At 40.3% G+C, this 13,099-nt stretch overlaps 1 protein-coding gene across 2 annotated transcripts; it reads left to right on the top strand.

The window, feature by feature from the left end:
• The first annotated feature begins 9,036 nt into the window (after positions 1-9,036).
• LOC132896589 (tubulin alpha-1B chain) lies at positions 9,037-12,172 on the top strand. Of its 2 annotated transcripts, XM_060937532.1 has the most exons (4): positions 9,037-9,126; positions 10,494-10,716; positions 10,800-10,948; positions 11,021-12,172. In XM_060937532.1, exons 1-4 carry the CDS (start codon positions 9,124-9,126, stop codon positions 11,999-12,001), a joined length of 1,356 nt encoding a protein of 451 aa, XP_060793515.1. In that variant the 5' UTR covers positions 9,037-9,123; the 3' UTR covers positions 12,002-12,172. The 2 variants fall into 2 exon arrangements, with proteins under 2 accessions (XP_060793515.1, XP_060793514.1); XM_060937531.1 differs by having other exon boundaries at positions 10,800-12,172.
• The last annotated feature ends 927 nt before the right edge of the window (positions 12,173-13,099 follow it).

Genomic DNA, 13,099 nt, shown 5'->3' with positions numbered 1-13,099 from the left:
AAAGGGCCAGAAATACAAGAAGCGGTCAGCAGAAACAAGGCTTGGTATGTACTGAGCAGGCAGAATGATACTTCGCATTGGAGTGTTTGTTTGGGGAGTTTAAATAGAGGGACAGGTGATTAAGGAAATGAGAAACAGCTGAGTTTCAGTAGGCTGGAGACAGAGGGTGCTGTGTGTCTTGGGAGCTGTAGTCGGAATGTCCATGTTTGTAATTTGTTCTTTCTTAGCGGGTTTACTGACACCTAAAACATCATCAGATTTTCACAGAAGTCCTAAAAGTAGATAAAGAGAACCCAGTTAAACAAATGAGACAAAAATATTATATTTGGTCATTTATTTATTGAGGAAAATGATCCAATATTACATATCTATGAGTGGCAAAAATATGTGAATCTCTAGGATTGGCAGTTAATCTGAAGGTGAAATTAGAGTCAGGTGTTTTCAATCAATGGGATGACAATCAGGTATGAGTAGGCACCCTGATTTATTTAAAGAACAGGGATCTATCAAAGTCTGATCTTCACAACACATGTTTGTGGAAATGTATCATGGCACGAATGAAGGAGATTCTGAGGACCTCAGAAAAAGCGTTGTTGATGCTCATCAGGCTGGAAAAGGTTACAAAACCATCTCTAAAGAGTTTGGACTTCACCAATCCACAATCAGACAGATTGTGTACAAATGGAGGAAATTCAAAACCATTGTAACCCTCCCCAGGAGTGGTTGACCAACAAAGATCACTCCAAGAGCAAGGCGTGTAATAGTCAGCGAGGTCACAAAGGACCCCAGGGTAACTTCTAAGCAACTGAAGGCCTCTCTCACATTGGCTAATGTTAATGTTCATGAATCCACTATCAGGAGAACACTGAACAACAATGGTGTTCATGACAGGGTTACAAGGAGAAAGCCACTGCTTTCCAAAAAGAACATTACTACTCGTCTGCAGTTTGCTAAAGATCACATGGACAAGCCAGAAGGCTATTGGAAAAATGTTTTGTGGATGGATGAGACCAAAATAGAACTTTTTGGTTTAAATGAGAAGCGTTATGTTTGGAGAAAGGAAAACACTGCATTCCAGCATAAGAACCTTATCCCATCTGTGAAACATGGGGGTGGTAGTATCATGGTTTGGGCCTGTTTTGCTGCATCTGGGTCAGGACGGCTTGCCATCATTGATGGAACAATGAATTCTGAATTATACCTTTTAACACAAGGCCAAGTGGCACTTCTCTGCAGATACCTCACATAGGTCCTTATGGTGCTTCCACTTTTACAGTATGTACATGGCTATCAAGGTCTGGAATGCTCTTCCAGGCCATATTAAATCCATAAATAGTTTAGTTAATTTTAAGTCTGCAGTTAAATTTTATCTTTTTTGTCAACTCATACACCAGGAAAATACACTTTTATATATTTTTAGTTTTTGTTCTTTTGATAATTTTTTTTGTAGTAATGTGTCCATGATTCTATTTATGTGATTCTATTTATGTGATTCCTAGGACCACATTGGAAATAAGTGTTTTCACTTTCATGTGTTAGCCTGGTTCTTAATGTCTTTCATATTTGTTATATGTTTTTCATTATTTACAGAATAAATCAAATCAAAGCGAATTCTAGAGGAAAATGTCAGGACATCTGTCCATGAACTGACTCTCAAGAGAAGGTGGGTCATGCAGCAAGACAACGACCCTAAGCACACAAGTCGTCCTACCAAAGAATGGTTAAAGAAGAATAAAGTTCATGTTTTGGAATGGCCAAGTCAAAGTCCTGACCTTAATCCAATTGAAATGTTGTGGAAGGACCTGAAGCGAGCAGTTCATGTGAGGAAACCCACCAACATCCCAGAGTTGAAGCTGTTTTGTACAGAGGAATGGGCTAAAATTCCTCCAAGCCGCTGTGCAGGACTGATCAACAGTTACCGGAAATGTTTAGTTGCAGTTATTGCTGCACAAGGGGGTCACACCAGATACTGAAAGCAAAGGTTCACATAATTTTGCCACTGACAGATATGTAATATTGCATCATTTTCCTCAATAAATAAATGACCAAGTATAATATTTTTGTCTCATTTGTTTAACTGGGTTCTCTTTATCTACTTTTAGGACTTGTGTGAAAATCTGATGATGTTTTAGGTCATATTTATGCAGAAATATAGAAAATTCTAAAGGGTTCACAAACTTTCAAGCACCACTGTACTGTATGAGAGCATAGCATTTCACAATCAACAGAAAATTTGTTGAAAACAAAAACTTCTCAGGTCTCCAGTACAAACCTTTTCTGAAGAAGGCAGTGTATGATTTTGGTAGGTATGTGAAAAAGAATGTGAAGAATGTAAAAATAAAAAAACCCTCAAGAAACATGGAATTTAATCTATTATACCACAGCGCTGTTTAATTTTTTAATCTGACTGGTCAGAAGAGGTTGATTAATTTTCTATAACAGGAGCTCTGACAGTAGTTCTGGCTATACTGTAGGTTTCATTTTAACTCACTCTTTTAATACATTGTCATTTCTATTGTAAAAACATATGCAGGGTCTTGTATGGCAGACAATCTACATAATCTCGTTTGAATAATAATCACTGATATGGTGAAGATTTCTGGAAAGATATATTTATTTAAAGGTGCTGACTGCAAACTCATCTGAAATTAAAAAAAAAATTATTGTGCATGGCATTTTCCTATGTCTCACAAGAACAATGTCATGCAGAAGAGATGTGATCATTTTTATGTGCTGAGGGTCACTTTTTTCTGTTTTGGAACCATTTTCCTACCTCTTGTGGTAAATGGTATGGCCCCACGGAAATAGCTGAATGCAAGGAGCTTTAACAAATTAGCATAACTACGGAACTGCATCACACCAAGATGGTGACGTGCGGAAACATTGTGACAATTAAAATTTTATATTATACCAGCAGATCGCATTATATCCAAAAGCTGAAACATGCAGCTATCACAGATCCATATAATTTACCCACACATTTATTTATTTAATATTTATTCTGCACACTGGGTGCTCTCACTCTCTCACTCTGTATGTGTGTGTGTGTGTGTGTGTACGCATTCACAGCTTCAGATGGGCTAAATGCAAAAGAAGAATTTCGCTGTGCTTGAGTGTACATGTGACAAAAATAAAGGCTTCTTCTTCTTAATTTACTCACAAATATGTTTGTTTCACTTGACAAGCATACGGCAAATCAGCTACTGAACTTGGGACACGACGACATCCTGAACTGGAGATGCTAAAGGCAGGCAGAAGCAGGGCTTTGAACCGGTTCAAGGAACGAAAACGAAAACCGGGAACTTTTTCTATTTCACATGGAACAGAAACGAAACCAGAAACTTTATTATTTTTTATGTTCTGGAACAGAAACGCTTATTAAAAATAATGGTAACCGGTTAATACCGGTTTTTATTTCGTTCCTCAAAGTTTACGTAGCCTACAAATAAAAGTCATTCTTCTCCTACGCAAGTTTCTATGACCCGCTGGGGTTCACTTCCTGTGTGACGTTCGCTGACTGAATGGAGAGAGCGGGAAGGTGGACTACTATTATGTCTCCACGTGATAAAGTGAGTAAGTGCATTACTGAGTGTCTCTGAGCAAAGGAGAGCCTGAACGATGCAACCTCCCTATTGGCTGTTTATTGGCTGTTTGTAAAAATGTAACAGTTGTTGCCCTTCCCACGGGAATCATCGCGGGCTCGAGAGACGAGACCTGACGAGTTAGTTCGTTGGTAGCAGAACAAAATGTCTGGACACAAATCGGGTTTTCAGAAAAGGAAAGAAAATAAACGGAGGGTCGAAAATACAAAAAAGGAGGCAGAAAATGCAAAACGAGTTTTAAGGTAGGACAAATGGTTACTTTTCTGAGGGAGCCCGCCGTGGCTGCCTGCAGGCTTATTTATTATAACCCATTTAGTTAAAATAGTTGATATAAAATGTTTATAGTTATAGTTATGTGATGGTTGTCCTGATTTAGACACTTTTTTGGGGGGGGGGTTGCGCGATGTTGCACCCGGGTCCAGATTAGGGCAGAACCGGCCCTGGCTACATTTCAGGTGTAGTTTGTTTTATGTATGTATGTACTTGCATAGATGTGTACTTGGCCTTCCAATATGGCGCCTAACAAAATCTCGCAGCGCGGTGACGTCATGCGGTAGCCCTCTATAGGGCCTGACTAGCCTTTGGTAACACACTAAACGAATTATTTTTCATTTTTGGCACTTTTTCTGTTTGTGTAGATGGGAAGACATACTGAGAATCCAAATCGCCAACATTTGAAATAATAATTGTTTTGAATTATTTCTTGTCTTATTTAATGAAGGCTGTAATAGAATTAGCCTACATTTGGCTTAAGCTGGATGAGACAGAAACATAATTTTATAGCCATTTGTTAAACAGCTGACAGGGAACGTAATTAACCGTTCCGGGAACGAAATTTTTTTGTTCTAACCGGTTCGGGAACGTCTATTTAATGGTGGAACCCAAAACCGGAAACGTTAAAATTCCGTTTCTGTTCGGAACGGACCAATAGGAAAAAAATTCTGGTTCAAAGCCCTGGGCAGAAGTACAGATACCTACCAATATTCTGAGGCAGGTTTCATGCATGCCAGAATGTTATGGGAAATCCCTGATAAAGAAAAATACCTTATAATGACAAAGGTAAGCTCAAACATGAACTTCTAATAGTGATAAACAATCCAGGGCCTAGAGCTAACATATTTCATGGTGTTTAACCGAGTCTACATTATTAGTACATAACAAACATGCTGCTTGTCTCACCAAGCATTAGTTCTAATAAAATATATTGCACCCAAAGTCCACATGCAGATATATATTTTAACATTGCACAGAGCTTTCACACTAACCTGATACAAAATGCTTTTCATACACATGGGAATGTTTTGTTGGCATTCAGGCTTCCTGTTTAACTGCTTGCCATTTTTCTCATCTTTCTGGGTTCTGGAGAGCAGAGTCTACTATGTTTGCCCATGCCGACTTGTTTTGGTTAAAAGTAGGTCAAACACGTCCCACAGTGGTCATGTGATATTGCTGCTCACTTGCTTCGACAATTTTCAGAATTGTAAAATGCAGGACACATTTTATCTTGGCAAAACAGTGACACACAGGGTACACAGTGTGTGCAGCAAAGAAACATCTTGAAACTCCAACAGCTATAGACATAGAACATTTTGCCCAGAATTCAACTTTGCAGTCATAACCTTTAACATTTATGAAATGATTCTCCAGTGCCAGGTTTGTAACAGTCAGTAAATTTTTCACCAGGACAGTCTTTGGGATTGGTAATTTTGACCCCTGTGGTTTCTCACTAACATAAGTTTCATTTTTGTCTTATTAACAACAAAAACAAAAAGAAAGAAAAAAAGAAAAAAATTGAGACATTTAATTTAATTTTTTAATTTAATTTAATTTATTAAGGATCCCCATTAGCTGGTGCCTTAGCAACCAGCTACTCTTCCTGGGGTCCGCATTAGAATAAACATACAACAATTATACAATTATAAATATAAAATGAATTACACATCACATCAAGCAATGAGCAACAAATAAAATACATACATTGAGAAAACAATAACAGCATTCCAGACAACGGAAACATACAGTAAATTACTGTGTTAAGTAAACCTTAAGAATTCTTTTAAAAGATAATTTGCTAAGAGTACAGAGGGTTTGGGGCAGGTTATTCCACAAAGTCAGTGATCTAAAAATAAAAGATCTCATTAATGCATTATTTTTGTTTTTTGAAGTGGGTAATTCAAGCTGTCCATTACTGGAAGCTCTAGTGCAATGATTATGCATAGTATTACTAAAAACTATTTGTTCGTGTATAAAAATTGGCATTTTAGAGGTCATAACTGACTTGAACAGCACAAGTGTATTACACTTCAACCTATTTTCAACAGTAAGCCAAGACAGGCAGGCATGCATTCGGCTTACATTAGACCTTGGTGAGCAGCCCAGGACTAACCGTGCTGGTCTGTTCTGAACTACCTGGAGCTTCCTGAGGTCACCACTGTTAGCAGATGACCACACCATGGAGCAATAATCAAGATGACATAATACCAAACTCTGAGCTATCTGATTTAAAAGTGGATGGGCAACAAAAGAAGCACATTTCCTACAAACACCTATTGCTCTTCCCATTTTTAAAAGTATATAATCAATGTGCTTAGACCAAGACAAAGTGCAGTCCAGCATCACTCCAAGGAGTTTAGTACTTTCAACTTGTTGAACTGCCAAGCTACACAATTTTAAATCAAGCTTTGGGCTTGTAGATAACCTGTGCCTGGTTCCCAACACAATACATTTAGTCTTAGAGATGTTAAGCACGAGTCTGTTACATACTACCCAGTCATACACCACATTTAATTCACTGCTCAAAACTTCATTAAGTACATCACATGATTTTGCAGAACAATACAATGTTGAATCATCCGCGAATAAAACAGTTGTGGCACTTTTGGTGGCCCAAGGTAAGTCATTAGTAAATACAGAAAAGAGCAAAGGTCCAAGGCAACTACCCTGTGGGACGCCACACTCTAGACCTCTGCTACTCGACAGGCTGCCATTAAGATATACCTTTTGTGATCTGGAGGACAAATAACTTGTTATCCATTTTATAGCAGAAGAGTTAAAACCATAACATTTAAGTTTTTCAACCAGTAGTAAATGGTCAAGCACATCAAATGCCGCACTAAAGTCTAGCAGCACAGCTCCCACCAGCATTGAGTTATCTATAGCCTTAAGCCAATCATCAGTCATCTGTATCAGTGCAGTAGAAGCGGAGTGACCAGCTCTATAGGCATGTTGAAAGTTAGTTAGCAAATTGTTTGATATAAAATAAGCTTGAATTTGTGAATACACCAACCTTTCCATGATTTTGCTCAAAACAGGTAAAATACTAATGGGTCTAGAATTCTTTTCATTAAAAGCTGCCTTGGTATCCTTAGGCAGAGGAATAACCTTTGCCTCTTTCCACCTCTTTGGACATAGGCCCACCTCCAAACTTCTATTAATAATGTGGCATATAGGAGATGCAATGATACCTGCAGTCAATCTCAGCACTTTACTGTCAAGGTTATCTAGTCCTGCTGTCTTACTATCAGGAAGAGAGACTATCATGTTACTTGTCTTGAGGATACTCCAGAACATTAAATGTAACTCTAAATTGCTAAAAAGCACATCATGTTCATAATACATTAAAAAATTATTGTTGACAAATTGCTGTGGTATAAGAGGAATAAAACACGTCAGGATGTGCTGTTATAGAAAAATAACAAACTTCAGGGTGGTAACAGATCGCATCACCACCACTGATTAATTTTCTAATAGCATGCCATGAAGAGAATATTTGCATTACATTCAGGAACGGAGAGACAAACTATTGGATTATTATTATTATTATTATACCCTGGGGGTGGCATGGCGGTGTAGTGGTTAGCAATGTTGCCTCACAGCAAAAAGGTCCTAGGTTCGAGCCAGTGGCCGGTGAGAGCCTTTCTGTGTGAAGTTTGCATGCTGTCCGTGTGGGTTTCCTCTGGGTGCTCCGGTTTCCCCCACAGTCCAAAGGCATGCAGGTTAGGCTAATTGGTGGCTCTAAATTGACCGTAGGTGTGAATGTGGGTGTGAAAGGTTGTCTGTGTCTATGTGTTAGCCCTGCGATGATCTGGCGACTTGTCCAGGGTGTACCCTGCCTTTCGCCCATAGTCAGCTGGGATAGGCTCCAGCTTGCCTGCGACCCTGTGGAAAAGGATAAAGTGGCTAGAGATAATGAGAATGGGATGGGGGATGAGGATGTGATGTTATAGAAAAATAACAAACTTCAGGGTGGTAACAGATCGCACCACCACCACTGATTAATTTTCTAATAGCATGCCATGAAGAGAATATTTGCATTACATTCAGGAAGGGAGAGACAAACTATTGGATTATCTCATCTCATTATCTCTAGCTGCTTTATCCTTCTACAGGGTCGCAGGCAAGCTGGAGCCTATCCCAGCTGACTACAGGCGAAAGGCGGGGTACACCCTGGACAAGTCGCCAGGTCATCACAGGGCTGACACATAGACACAGACAACCATTCACACTCACATTCACACCTACGGTCAATTTAGAGTCACCAGTTAACCTAACCTGCATGTCTTTGGACTGTGGGGGAAACTGGAGCACCCGGAGGAAACCCACACGGATACGGGGAGAACATGCAAACTCTGCACAGAAAGGCCCTCGCTGGCCACGGGGTTCGAACCCGGACCTTCTTGCTGTGAGGCGACAGCGCTAACCACTACACCACCGTGCCACCCCTATTGGATTATTATGATTATTATTATTATTAATAATAACCTGGGGGCGGCACGGTAGTGTAGTGGGTAGCAATGTCACCTCACAGCAAGAAGGTCTGGGTTTGAGCCCAGTGGCCGGTGAGGGCCTTTCTGTGTGAAGTTTGCATGTTCTCCCCGTGTCTGTGTGGGTTTCCTCTGGGTACTCCGGTTTCCTCCACAGTCCAAAGACATGCAGGTTATGCTAATTGGTGGCTCTAAATTGACCGTAGGTGTGAATGTGAGCGTGAAAGGTTGTCTGTGTCTATGTGTTAGCTCTGCGATGATCTGGCGACTTGTCCAACCCTGCCTCTCGCCCATCGTCAGCTGGGATAGGCTCCAGCTTGCCTGCGACCCTGTAGAACAGGATAAAGCGGCTAGAGATAATGAGATGAGATGAGATAAAGGAACTTTGGGAATACAAACTTCTTATTTTTTATTCTATTTATATCACTACTTTTGTCTAGTTTTAAATTCTTTTATCTTAACTGTTCAATCACCAGCTACCAAAGCAAATAACGGACTTGGCAGTAAACTCGGTTCTGATTCTGATTCCAAAAGCTAACAATCACTGTGCACTGACCTAAAATAAATAAATAAATAAATAAATTTTGGACTTCATGTTGCAGCGCAAGACGGCTCTGTTTGGCTGCTTGGCTTACGACCTGACGTCATAAACTGTACGCTCCGCCCCTTAGTGGTCACTTTGTGTTGGCTTGTATGCTGAGCGTGGGTATAGTGCACTTTCAGTGTTTTTAGGTTTCTCAAATACTTTCTTCAGAAAAATGGTGAGTACTGTCGTTTTTCGGTTGTCTGTGAAGAAACTCGTTATGTTTATTTTGTTGTCTGTTCATATTGTATATATATTTTTAAACGTGTTTAGTTCAGGAAACGATGTTGGCGGTTTCTTTGAGGCGCGCGCCAGTTTTCATTAAAACTGAGACAATGTAAAAGCTCGCCGCCTGTCTCAGAACAAATTCTCATCTTGAATAAAAAATACGACTGTTTTTTTTTAACTTAAAGAATCACTTCATGTTTTTTTTTATTATCTCGAAAGGTTAACCTTTTAAGACAAATGAAACTAAGATGTGGCTCCATTTAAAAAAAAAATCATTCGAGTTTCTCGAGACAGATGAGCTGAAAAGATGACGTCACCTCAGATTTTATGCACAAATTATGCATTAAAATAACATGGTTAATATTAGTGGGCGTAAATTATTCTAAATACTTTAAATATACCTGTATCCTGAATAATTACTCTACAAAACAGCTATTTTTGTTCTCCATAAGCCGTTTCATCATGCTTTCTGTGGCTTTTATCTACAGGTCAAGTTAGAACAACGAATGTTTTATTTACAGCCCAGGTTTTTCCTTCTGGCTTCTGTTTTGTGAAATTCACTCATCTGTAATCTCTGTTTACGTTGTTTTTATGACAATTTCTTGATTAAGTAAATGTCTCTTCCCATGATGGCTAATGGAGTGATCAAGGGTGCATTGTTGGTGCTGAGGAGGAGAGAATATTCCTGTACTGTGGGCCCCATCCTCCCTGCCTTCATTGACTGACTGACTGAAAAATCCTGGGTGGGGACTGTAGCAGCTGTTTGCCGGATCTTATGTCTGGCATGGCTGAACATTTCCCATTTCTGATGCACTGACAGCTGCTGATGTCTTGGGGGGATAAAACTGCGTTTACTTTGAAGCTGGCTGCAGCAATTGCACTCAGTAGTGTGAAATATTGTGGAAGGACAGTTGTCTGTCTTTTTTTGGTCTCTTTGACCGTGTATTTATCTTGGTTATTCTTTTTAAAATGTATAAATTGACATTTAAAGGCTTTTTTAAATTAAATTAATTTAAAAAAAATAAAGCTATGTTACCCTTTTTGTGTGTGTGAGAGAGAGCTCTTGGTGTTGCTTGCCAGCCTGTGGTTTATTGGGTGGGGCTCTTTTCATGCCTCTTTCTGCTTTCTTATTCCCATGAATAGTTTTGCTGACTGCAGGCTTTGTTATGCAGCCCTGCAGTTGTCTAGTTGCTTACATCAGCACTTAGGCTTTGACCATTCCTTTAACTTGGGCACAAAATAATTCTTGTTTTCATGATGTAACAAATGTATGACTGCACTGTTTTAGCAAGTATACATTATGCTTTCCTCCCACAGCGTGAGTGCATATCAATCCATGTAGGTCAAGCAGGTGTCCAGATTGGCAATGCCTGCTGGGAACTCTACTGTCTTGAGCATGGCATCCAGCCAGATGGCCAGATGCCCAGCGACAAAACCATTGGAGGTGGAGATGATTCCTTCAACACTTTCTTCAGTGAGACTGGAGCTGGAAAGCACGTTCCCAGGGCTGTGTTTGTCGATCTGGAGCCCACGGTCATAGGTCAGATTTGGATCTTATGGCGCATGACTGTCATTTACCAGTGGTCTGGGCATTAATATAACCTGTATGGTCTTTTCTTCTAGATGAGGTTCGCACTGGAACATACCGCCAACTGTTCCATCCTGAGCAGCTCATCACAGGGAAGGAGGATGCTGCAAATAACTATGCTCGCGGTCACTACACTATTGGCAAGGAAATTATCGATCTGGTGTTGGACAGGATTCGTAAACTGGTGAGTATTGGAACTGTAACTTGTAATATAAATTACAAACATAAATCATACACATTCATATTATCTTTACAGGCTGACCAGTGCACAGGTCTCCAGGGTTTCCTGGTCTTCCACAGCTTTGGTGGTGGAACTGGTTCTGGTTTCACCTCCCTGCTGATGGAACGCCTGTCTGTTGACTATGGTAAGAAGTCCAAGCTGGAATTCTCCATCTACCCAGCTCCCCAGGTGTCGACTGCTGTGGTGGAGCCCTACAACTCCATCCTGACCACCCACACTACCCTAGAGCACTCTGACTGTGCCTTCATGGTGGACAATGAAGCCATCTATGACATTTGCCGTAGGAACCTCGATATTGAGCGTCCTACTTACACTAACCTGAATAGGCTGATTAGTCAAATTGTGTCCTCCATCACTGCCTCTCTGCGTTTTGATGGTGCCCTCAATGTCGATCTCACCGAATTCCAGACCAACTTGGTGCCCTATCCCCGTATTCATTTCCCACTGGCCACCTATGCTCCAGTGATCTCTGCAGAGAAGGCTTACCATGAGCAGCTCTCTGTGGCTGAAATCACAAATGCCTGCTTTGAGCCGGCCAATCAGATGGTGAAATGTGACCCACGTCATGGCAAGTACATGGCCTGCTGCCTGCTCTACCGTGGTGATGTGGTGCCTAAAGATGTGAATGCTGCTATTGCGACCATCAAGACCAAGCGTACCATCCAGTTTGTGGACTGGTGCCCCACTGGGTTCAAGGTAGGCATCAACTACCAGCCCCCCACTGTGGTTCCAGGTGGAGACCTGGCCAAGGTGCAGAGGGCTGTGTGCATGCTGAGCAACACCACAGCAATTGCTGAGGCCTGGGCTCGTCTTGATCACAAATTTGATCTTATGTATGCCAAACGTGCATTTGTGCACTGGTATGTTGGTGAAGGTATGGAGGAGGGTGAGTTCTCTGAGGCCAGAGAGGACATGGCTGCCCTGGAGAAGGATTATGAGGAGGTTGGTGTTGATTCCATTGAGGGTGAGGGAGAGGAAGAGGGAGAGGAGTACTAGTGTGGGAACAAAATTGGAAATTAAAACATGTAGCCAGTATGTACACATGATATTCCTTAAGTGTCAAGTGTAAACTCCTACTTCTGAATGTGTACTGTTACTGTCTTGGCCAGTAAAATTGTCTGTGGCAATTTGTCAATGTGACTGAATAAAGTTATAACTCCTTTTTGACTGGTTTCTTGTTGGATAATATTTCACTAGAAGTAATGCAGCCTTCAAGTATTAAATCTGTGCTTAGCTCCTGAGGAAGTTTAAAAAAAATAAATTTAATTAAAGAATGGGGAACTTGTATGTATGATGAGACAGTAAAATATGCTGTGTGGTGCACCCTCTTCTGGCCATCTTGGTAGTGTGTTTTGGAAATGGGTGGTGGGTGGGTTGGGGTTTATTTTAATTTTTTTTTTTTCCTGAGTAGTCAAGTATGAAGACTGGAAATGTTTTATTAAATGGCATTAAAAGCATGTGTGTGCACACACAACTGAAGACTAACACTGGCTGTACTGTATGGTTATGATGCAAGCATTTTGTTTGTGTAATAATAGAAAGTATTGTACAATTACAATACTTTGTTTGGATTCATGTGTGAAAAGCAAAATCAAACAGTTCCAAAAAAAGAAAAAGGTCTGTATAACTAGAATTAGTGCCAAACAGTTGTCTGACTTACGTTTGCTGTTGCTATAAATGCTTGTTCACCTTGCCCCCTTTATCAAGCCCCAGAGGAGAAAAGGCATCAAACATGTCTGGCAGGTTGGTAGTGCTTTAGATGCTTGAGGGAGGGAAGGGAAGGTTTTTTTTTTTTTGTTACCAGTTATAGTATACCAATTCAGGTGTACTCAGGCAAATTTGCTGGCCCATCGATGCACATATACAATGGGAGCCTTTGTTATTGCGCATAGAGTATATGACCTTTTTCATTTAAGATATAAAGCAAAGGACCACTGGTTGTTGTGACAGTTTAAGGTAAACAAGAATAACAGGAGAAAGCTGGTTGCTGTGACTCCTCACAAGTAGAAAGTGTCCACTGTTTGTGTTTTTTTTAATATATAGACCTTTTTAATAAACTACAGAATTTTCAAAGAAAAATACCGTTGTAATTTT

This window comes from Neoarius graeffei, chromosome 13 (genome assembly GCF_027579695.1).
Source record: "Neoarius graeffei isolate fNeoGra1 chromosome 13, fNeoGra1.pri, whole genome shotgun sequence".
Classification (NCBI taxonomy): Eukaryota; Metazoa; Chordata; class Actinopteri; order Siluriformes; family Ariidae; genus Neoarius; species Neoarius graeffei.
Note: the sequence above shows the minus strand (reverse complement) of the source record. Positions and strands in the feature narration are given on the sequence as shown.

Excerpts from the sequence above, each read along its gene's own strand:
- LOC132896589 (XM_060937531.1), top strand. Across the intron at positions 10,717-10,799 it reads TCTGGAGCCCACGGTCATAG|ATGAGGTTCGCACTGGAACA; the intron begins GTCAGATTTGGA and ends CTTTTCTTCTAG.